The 10,688-nt window shown below is 40.5% G+C and overlaps 1 protein-coding gene across 1 annotated transcript in view; it reads left to right on the forward strand.

The window, feature by feature from the left end:
- Window positions 1–10,688, forward strand: part of LOC108752276 (cytoplasmic polyadenylation element-binding protein 2-like) — a 158,755-nt gene that overhangs the window by 10,871 nt on the left and 137,196 nt on the right. The window contains exon 2 of the mRNA XM_018492979.1: window positions 7,860–7,971. Coding sequence (XP_018348481.1) covers window positions 7,860–7,971 — 112 coding nt within the window. The remainder of the gene's footprint in view (window positions 1–7,859; window positions 7,972–10,688) is intronic.

Genomic DNA, 10,688 nt, shown 5'->3' on the forward strand with positions numbered 1-10,688 from the left:
ATATGTATGTATTATATAATAATTCATTTAATTCTTTCGGTCTAAATCACTAAATTAAATGCCGGTGGGGAAAAGAAATTGGAGAGAATTTTTGAACATGCCATTTCATTATATCGTCTAGATGTTAACCTAATTTAACCAACGTCCTATTTGAATTCCGGACTGCGCCGGTGCGAAGTGACCCAGTGCGGGGGTTTATAGGTTACTCCGGTTCCCTGCGATATAGATTTTTCGCGCGGGGTGCGTCCTACCGCATAGCAGTTCAACGAGAACCTCCATATTCGCCCGTATGTTTTCTTAGACAAGGTATATATACGCGTTTTATGACGTAAGAAATGCACGATCATTTAAACGGCATCTACAACAGATTTTAAAGCATAAAACTTAAGCTTTTAAATCTTAAATTCTCGCTTAAACCGTAAGAAATTGACCAATCACAGTCGAATGTGAGAAAAATAATCGATTATGATTGGTGAATTTATTATGGCTTAAAGTTTAAACTTATTGCTTTAGTCTTGTTGCTTATTATCGGGAAACACATGGAAAGATTGAATGAAATCTGTAGCGCCATAAGAAAATCATGATATCTCCATAAAAATGATTTCTTTCTATAAGTTCAAATAGAGAAGGTAAACTGGTAACTACGAATTACTTTGCGGAACTAGCAATAACGATATCGCTCCATAAATCTGGTGATATATGGGGCGTCCATAAAACAAATTCTAGTAAAAGTCTTATAGTAGAAATAATTTAGATCTTTGTCGTAAAGTCGCCAGGATTTAGTTCCCGATATAATGTCGATCAAAACGCGACACGACAACGAGATCGCATCGAATGGGAGCAGCGAGGGAAAAATTAGAACAGCTAGGACGATCGTGTGCGATTGCCTCTTGACTTCCATGATATTTGCCTTGATAATAGATTGAATTTAACGGTGACGGTCTCGTATCGACAGATTATTACACACACGCATATTTCACCGAGGCTGCCCGTGTACCTTATGTAATGAAATGCGGCTAACCGCTTGCATAGACACGGTGGCCGCCCAGTATCGAGCGCGGGGAATTACGATGGCTGTTTACCCAAGTCTTCCAGTTACATCCTGACGTTTAACTCGATTCGTTCGATACGTTACGTAATTTTGTTGGCCTGATCCATTTACCGCATAGGTACGTTATGACTGTTGCGAGCTAGGCACGCTGGTATTTGCCACTAGCGAGAGCATGATTTTTTGATAGCACGAAGCAACTAAGATAATATTAGTCTGTCGCGATATAATAACGTATGTGCGCGATCACATTTATAAGTACACGCAAGAAAATGTTAAACGTTCCAGTAATCGGATATTTACATAAAATTTTATTTATTTATATTATTATTGATTTCAAATGCTTTTTAAAATATAATATTATAATTTTTAAATACAATTAAATTATAATATTGTAATAAAAAAAACATTTGAGAGAGACAGAGAGAGAGAGAGAGAGAGAGAGAGAGAGAGAGAGAGAGAGAGTAATAGTAATAAATTATGCGTTTGAATGCTGGGACGTTTACCTTATCTTGTATTCATATTATTATATATAATAATATGAATTTAAATAATTCTCTGATGACATTAAGATAATAATAAAATATAAAAAATGTACACAATAAACTAGAAAAAAGTATGAAATAGTTTTTTAAAAAATATCGTAAGCTTTCGGAAGAGTTTCAAAGTTTTCAAATTTCTTTTAGAAGGATCTTTTAAGTCTTTGTCGTTTATAGAAGTTAACCTTTTTTCCGATAATTACTTTTTTCAGTTAATAATATTAAAATGCTAAACTAAGAGTCATTTACTCAAATAATTGGATTTTTTAATCAACTCAATGATCCATCATATCTTTTTAGTTTACGTTAAAGCGAGAAAAAAATTTTAATTTTCTATTGTCTTGAACTTTAGCTAATGAACAAAATTGTGAAAGAAAGCTAAAAGTAATAAATTCTTTCTGTTTTCACTATCTTTAATTTGAAATAAGAAATTTATAAACATTTACCTCGTTTCCACATAAATTGCATTAATGCATTAATATGAAAAGTTCTGTAATAGAGAATCGAACGATCAGAGAGTTATATCATTTTGAACTATAGTCTTTGGCATCGTTGTATTCTAAATATTCCGACCATGCATTAAGCAGCGAGCTTAAACTGGCAAAAGCAGAATTATTGTCCGTAGCGAGAGCCGATAGTACAACAGTACTCGCCACATTCTCCACCCTTTGGCCGCCATCGCGGCACACCAACGTTGCCGTCTCTGTATGCGTTCCTCCACGCCACCCCCTCCCTTACCCGCGAGCTCCACTCCATGGAGGTGACCTACTTTGCGCTAGCCGGCTGGAACCGTTGCTTCCGCACACGCCTCGGGATTCAGGTTATATTGCACCCTCTCCGCGTGCCATCCGCACCCTCCGCTCACGTTTGCGGGAAGGACTTCGCACGCCGCGTAATCGGATCGGATAACGGGTGACGCTATTACGGTCATGAAGCGAGAGAAGGATATGACCGTAGTAAATCGAATTTTTCATTGATTCTTGACTTCTAAGTTCCGAAAGCCATGAGGTTACCGGTCTTTGCCTTTGAGTAATGATTGTTAATTTCTCATTATTATGAGTTTTATGTCTCAATAAATACTGATTAGTATTTAATAAAAATAATCGATTTTTCATGTGCGGTGCGATTCTTTGGATTTATAGCTGGATTAGCTAAATTACTCCTACGCCCACGTAAGGACATGCATGACGTAAAAAAGTAACTTCCATTTCAATATCAGATACCGGATAGGTACATAAGACAGTCCGGGATAAGTATACAATTGTAACCGCAACAGACACTACGGAATATTGTGCCTCACAATTTGAATTCTTCGTTTCATCCCTCCCGATGTAATACAGTCTTGCTTTCGTGTTATTATTTCTCCTCCCTACTCACTTTTTTTATCCACCGCTTCTTTGCAATGATGACAGTGTCATACGTCCGACATAATAATTACTCGTCGCATTTGGCTTCTGGATAATAAATATTCCAACTATCACAATGAGGACGCGACTACCTTCCCTCGGCGGCCTAAATGCAGGACACAAACGTGCGCACGTGTAAACGCATGTAAAATAACGCGGATAAGACGTGAGGGTGGAATATGAACACATTGTGTCGTAAAAGAAAAGGGGTTTGCACAAAAGGTGGCAAGAGGATGGTTTTGGTGGGTTGGGACCTGTCTAGACTAAACGGGACTGCACGACGTAAAACGCGTTACTCGAAAGCGTCTGCATATATATTCGTTCTACCCTCACGCGTTTCTTCCCTTTTTACGTTTTTCCCCTTCTAACTCCCCATCTAAGTCCTCCCGGGTCTTATTTGCCCTTCATGAAATTAATCATCGTCCAACTTACTTCCGGACGTTATTTTCCTATATCTCTTTTCGTAAATCGCTTTATAGATATATTTATCACGTAATTAATCGCATGTTTATCTAAGGTAAGATCCTAATACTCTCTAAGTGTATCCTAATGAACATTTGATGGGCTATCAGCCTACGGTTTCCGTGCGTTTCGTGTGTGGATGTCATTTTGGCGCCCTGCTTTATTTGCTAATGTAGCATTTCATTTTCTATAATTGATGGTTATACAGACAATACAGTTTTATGTTCCGTAACACGTGGTGAAAGTTTTGGAACACATTGAGTTTGAGCATAAAGATACGGATTTGCCTTACGCCTTTTTTTGAGGATAGTCTTCTTCGCATGTAAGATGTGTCCTTGCGAAAGTATCGGATAATATCTGTGTTAAAAGGACACAAGTGACAAAATTTCTCCCGTTTCTCGACGAGCGTAACGTAAGCCGGGAATGTCGTACCGGTCGTGCGGACATTACGTCACGCCCGCGTCGTCTCGCTCTCGCGGAGACTGCGCAAAATGGAATGGACACGCGATGTCAGCCCCTAGAAAATTTACGTGCGTTTACACCCGTGTTCCTGGACCACTCCTGGATTACATTCAGCACCTCTGCTCCGCTCACCATAATTCAATCCCCAGGTCAGGACGTGCCCATGACAGGCCACGGGTCATTCGCAAACGTGGGGTCAGCAGAGAGGAACGACAGTATTAGCGCGCGAGAACGCGCTCACATACACAGTCACATATACACAGTCTATATATATATATATATATATATATATGGAGATCACGAGCGGGGAGGAGGTATCGTTGCTTTTTACGAGCAGCCAACTTCGGAACTGGGCCAACCGCGACCGCGCGCGCCTCACATCCATGGAAGGCGCGTGGGGTTCTGGGTCGAATGGAACTCGTAACTGATGCACGGGAGAAGAATTGCATGGCGTGTGCGTACTGCGTGTCTTCGATCGAAGAGGATAGTTGTGGGATCCGTTTGCGTTTGGATGTCTCGCGAATTCGTCGATACAATGTACATTCGCGAGTTTGGCCGGGGGAGGTATATATACGATATAGGTATGTGCCTCTTGCGCGGATGGGATAACGAATTGCCAGTTGTACTTCCGAAGATACATCTCCGTGATGTACAACCCGTCGTGGTACGGGAACTAGCGTTTCCCGACGTATACATAGTACATACGGTGCCGACGGTATTTTCCTCACGGGTCTCCTTCCGGATCATCCAATTCCGCGGCAGTCTTCCTACCTCTCCTTGTCTCGACCCGCATACCTACCTACTCTACAATGATAGAAGGGGAAAATTTGCGCAGTGTCGTCCTAGGAGGAGGTGGTTATCGAAATAGCAATGGTAGTCACGGTCAAGACGGTATTGTCGATCGCCGATAAACAGTCGCGCGAATAACTTAATAGAAAACTCCTAACGACTAACGTGTATGGAAATTACTAAGTACTATGACCAAGCAAAACCGAATAGAGCAATTCCGGGGAACGGAATTAGTGGGAGAGCGGAACCGCGAGAGGGTTGACGGAGAGAGGGGATGCGCAACGAGAGAACGGGGACGAGTAGGAGTGGTACCGGGACGGAGCCTGCACGGAGGTTGCTGTCGACGCCCTGCCGCTGCTTCCTGGTTTCCCTATATTGATTTTCCACCGCGCGCGTGAGCTGGAAAGAGACGGAATGGAGCCGAGAAACGTTTCCCCTCTGTGTGCATGTAGGTGTGTGTGTGTGTGTGTGTGTGTGTGTGTGTGTGTGTGTGTGTGTGTGTGTGTGGCGCGTGAATCCAGTGCTTGTGGATGCGTGGATGCGCGCGTGCGCCTGTGTGCGTGCACGCGCGCGCGGAACGGACCGAGAGAGGGAAACGGATTGGTACCCAGGTGGGGTCCGGGGGGCCCCGCATGCACAAGGAAGGAAGAGACATCAGGACCAGAGGGTTATACGGGCGGCGCGAAGAGGACGCGTTTGAGGAGAAGGTGGGGCCACCTTTTGCACCTCCGCCGGCCATGCCGGCGTGGAAAGATGGGCACGATTATTCGACATCAGGGCGTCCACCCCTTTCGTTCCTCTCCGTTCCGGATTCGTACAATATATATACCTGAATATATATCCGCGTCTCTTCTTTTTCCCCTCTTTCTCATGCCACGCCACGTTTGACCAAATAAGTGTCACGGCCGTTTTCTTCCAGCACGGCAAAGGATGCGCTCCACTCGCGTTGCCGTAAATTTCAATATTGGCCCAGGATGAACGAGACGTGTGAAGATTATCACGTGCCAAAACAGATTTATTTATAACGCGTATCAAGTAAACTATTACATACATGTATGATTTTTAATTCATTTAGTAGCGATGACACTAGTATGCGATATTACGTACGTTTATATAAATTATTTTAAATGTGTGCTGAAATGTAACACAAAACAGAAATCTTTCTACAAGTTTGAATTTAATTTTTTTTTTCTGAGACCTTTCTATTCTTGTGTTATCGAGAGTTCGCATATTTATTTTCTAGCTTCGCACAAAGCTCGTAGATGTTTTCAAAGGACGGACATGTAGAAATATGAAACATTTATATCTACCAGACGTTCCAAGACGTTCCGTCCACTCGGCGATGCTCCAAGGAGGAGCATTTATTTGTGTGAATAGACATTTCTCTTACATCGTGCCACCGCCCGTTATTTTTCGTTACATTGGCCGTTCTTCTCAATTGGTCACCTTCAAAGGATCTCGGTTCTCTTTCGTTATCATGTCTTGCCCATTTCTTGTCTCCATAACTCCTTGTCTGTTTCTTTTACGAGGTACTACATGCACAAGAAGAAATCAGGGCAAAGAAATTGCTGCGCAAGGAAGACGTACTCGTTTGGATTATTTTTGACAAGCATTTTTCGAGCAACCTGGAAAAAGTACTTTACACTAATCTTAAAATGATTCGATCATTCACTATTCAGTAAATAAATCGAAATTATATATTTTTATTCCTAATATTCAATATCATTGTACTATTATCTAACATAACAATTTTTATCATATTTTAAATAATTTATAAATACTCATAATTTATATTAAATCTTTTACTGTTTGGTAGTGTTCGTAGATAATCGCTATCAGCGCGAACGATTAAATGATGATTTATAATTCACTTGAATTTGTGTAATGATGCATATATCAAGATTTACAAACGATGCTGGATATAATATATTAATCTGATCGCAAAGATTATTAAAGTTAGGGGACTGACTTTTTTATCAAACCTCTTTTTTATCGAACCTTCCACGCGAGGAAGTCGACAATTTCATGGCGTGACGTTCGAAAAAAAGCCCTTGTCGGGCTTTATCAAACTTTCGCCAGGAACACGGCTACTCGGCTTCACGATAGCCGAAATAAAGGAAGGAAAACGGATGTGCATTAAGGGTGTGGCGACGGCGGGCATGGAGACTTTTGAATACATCTCCGCTTTAACTGCACTCCCCGATTCGTTACAAGTGGCCTATTACAGATCTTTCTCTAGCCCGTCTTTTATCCCTACACTTTCTTTCCTGCTGCTCGTGGGGATGGCATGCTTCTTTCTGGCAGATACTTCCTTCCATCACCGAGAATGTTACTTCTCTTATCGTTTTTCAAGTTCTTTGCTTCACTTGTCCTCCTTCCCGAGAGCGCTGCTAGTTTACGCGGTATTCCATCCAGTACATTCGCTCACAGCTAGAAAGCTTTTTCTAACCAGAAGTAAGCATCTTATCTCTTGAAATGGTTCGCGACGGAAATTGAAAAATCCAAAATTCATGGAGTTTTATGCACGACTTTTTATATATTATAGCGAGAATATTCTCGATTCTTGTCAGCTAAAACAATCGTCATAATGGAGGTTCACGAGCATCATCCACGTGAAATTAAGTGAAGTAGGTAAACATTTCGCCTCCAACGCATTTCGAAATAAGATTTACAGACTTGAGTACAACTAGATTCTAGCTTTAGATATCGCATATTTAGATACGTAATTGTAAAATATTTTATGAGCTTTTAAAATACAATATTTTAATAACTTGTAACATCATATTTCTTACCTACCTGATAATTACTTTGAATATCGATAAATTAATAAAAATACAGGACTCTCAGTAAGCCTTCCATAAGAAATTGACCCATCACAGTCAAATGTGAGAAGAATAATTGATTGAGAAATTTCTTACGTTACTGCTAATGAAAAATTAGATATAAAATAATTATTCATTGATTAATTGTAATTAGTCGTTTTGATTAATTTTACTAACCAACATGCATTTTTGTATGCATCTGGGAGTGCAAGCAAAATGTCCGGTGGGTTTTTTATTTGTAAGAGAGTTCTAGTTGTGAAATTTTCGATATCGCAACTCTATATAGGAGCCATTACGAATATAAGATTTATAATATCTCGATATCTTCTAGGATCGTATGACGGCTAATGGAAACTCACCGTTAGACAACATGAGGACTTTGGAACACTATCTGAGCGACATTATGCGAGCCGGCGCAGCGGACACCCCAGAACATCTGAAAGGTATGTTTCATATCTTTATAAGCTGTGTGCAATTACTGTGTGACGATGTACAACGAGCGTGCAATATCTACGAAAGTAGCGATCCGCGCGTTAACACCAGTTAAGTCAGAAACGTCAGAATTTTCTCCTTAAAGTCTTGCGTCCTAATTGCAGAGAGCTCTGTTCTCTTTCGCGTTTACAACGACTGAGAATGCGTTAACAATTCCATGAAATATCTTACGAGAGCGTTGTACTCTCACAAAGATCCTATCCACTTTATCCTCAAATCTGCAACTCGAATTTGATATATGTCAGATATGATACTACACGAATAATTAAACTTTTTAACTTTAACTACTTAGAAAAAGAACGAAGAAAAATACTAGTAATAATCTTAAGAGGCGGATGTATTATAGATTTATTAACTATACAATAATATTAATTTGTAAATAATGCAGGTTAACTATAAATATGCGTAAATATGATCTGCACAGAAAAAGTAGGACAATATAGAAAACATGTTGTCTGTGTTACTGAACTTTATGCATTCTAAAATAGAATAGAATTAGACCTCAATGTAGATCCCCTTCAAGTAATTTGACAGAAGACATAAAGCAACGTAAACTTGGCTGATTGCCACAGATTTTATGTATTATTGCGCGATAACGTGACAATAATGGAAAGAAATGCGAATTTCAATGATTTTATGGTCAAATTAGGAAAGACTAGTATTTTATGACGTACCGCACCGGTTTTTGTTTCCCGCTATCAACTTGTAGATTCCAATTATACGATGCATAACGATAAAATATAGCGTCCACTATGACTTCTTTATATTGACGTAGCACGACGTTCGTGATCGACTCCGCTATATATATATTCCGCGAATCGATCTTCAGTCGTAACGTTGCATTTAATGCACCGTTTGATTACGTCGCTTCGAGTCTATGTCTATTACATCAAGAGTGCACTCGAGGTCGATCGCCCCGATATGAACCCGCGTAAACGTGAGATATAACGATGCCATTGAAACTGAAGAGCAATTAACGCGCGAAACCGAGTATGGAAACTACATGGAAATATTTCCTAGTGCCATTCACAGCATTCTGCAAAATTTTAATCCTATTACAAATTTATTTGCAATATTTGCGGTAACACAGATTATTAACAAGACCAGAATATTAACAAGACAGACGATGATTATGTGAGGAAATATGTGTCCATTTTAATCGATCTATTACAACGAACGTTGTTCGTGAATTGCTGTTATGCCATGACACAGCAGCGATCTTTACATGAATGAGCCTCTTAGGGTATAGGATCGGGGACCAATCGAACAACTAACCAACCGATCCAACCCCGAATGATCACTCGACGCACCGTCGGAGCACTCTGCACCCTCCACTCGACGCGTTCTACTCACTTTACGTCGGCACGTAGAGAGACGATGCCATGCAACTATGCGGTGCGCACATGCGGACGGATGGATGAACGAACGCACATCGCATTGAGAAGAGCGAGAGAGTGAAAGCTGTGAAGGCAGGACGACATGCGTCTCGCTTGCATCGTTCCTCTTCTACCCCTTTCGCTCCTCATTTTCTTTTTTGTGCCCTTGTCTACCGGAAGAGGAAGAGAGAAAAAAAGGAACAAGCGGAAGAGACAGAGAGAGAGAGAGAGAGAGAGAGAGAGAGAGAGAGAGAGAGAGAGAGAGAGAGAGAGCCAACAAACCCCTCAGACGAGCATTCTCGCGCTCTGTAGTCAAGGGCAAGGGTGCTATCGCCGAGAGTCTACTGTGTCGGGTAGTTTCTGTACGACGAAGGCATAAAACAATCAGAAGAGGAAGAGAGAGAGAGAGAGAGACAGAGAAAGAGGATAAACGGGATCGGGGGTTGAACACCTCGGCGCGAAAAATCTCGGATTTTTTCCTAGCGAACTTCAAACGAACCCATCTACTTGATCCCGAAAGGGTTCGTCGTATAGCCGCGAAAGTCTTCTTCGTCTCAAAGAAACGGGTGGTGAAAATAGAAGAGCGCTGAGTTTAGCGGAATGTCTATAGTCTGGGCATCGTTGAGATTTATCGATCGCACCGTGATTCTAAAGAAGACAATGTGAGTGCTGAGAAAGTAGCTACCATTGACGGGTCACGAAGAAGATAATCTGAATTATGTGGATATGTGATAATTGAGTATCCGTGTTCCCTTTACGAGTGCATTACTGAAGTTGCTGAGAGTATTCAATGGGAAATTAGAACGATAGAGCGTTAATATGCTCTTTTATATAGTCGGAATTATTTCTTTTCACATATAATGAAAATACTCTTATAAATGATATAAAAGAAAGGTTTCTTGCTTGAAAAATTACGAGAGTAGTTTATATTCATTTCTCTCAATTATTCTTTTCTATTGTAACGATAATAACTCTGCTCGTTATATTCCGTCTTTCGAAGATAAAGCTATTTTTTAAATTATATCGTGCTATATCGATTGAGAAAGAAAGAAGGACATAACATTCGGTACATTCAGAACACCTTCATTGCTTCGTATAATTATCTTGAAAATTGCTGAGATGACGTCAGCAATCTTCGTGGCGAGGTTCTTTTGTTTTAATCCATCTCGTATCTTTGCCGCAATTAAAATCTGATCCGTTGAAAAACAAAGTTAAATAACGATGTAGTATGTAAGTGATACCATGTCGATGGCAAAAAGGAGTGTTAACCTCTCACAAAAGAGAAGGATGTG

Source organism: Trachymyrmex septentrionalis, unplaced genomic scaffold (assembly GCF_001594115.1).
Source record: "Trachymyrmex septentrionalis isolate Tsep2-gDNA-1 unplaced genomic scaffold, Tsep1.0 scaffold6, whole genome shotgun sequence".
NCBI classification, from domain to species: domain Eukaryota; kingdom Metazoa; phylum Arthropoda; class Insecta; order Hymenoptera; family Formicidae; genus Trachymyrmex; species Trachymyrmex septentrionalis.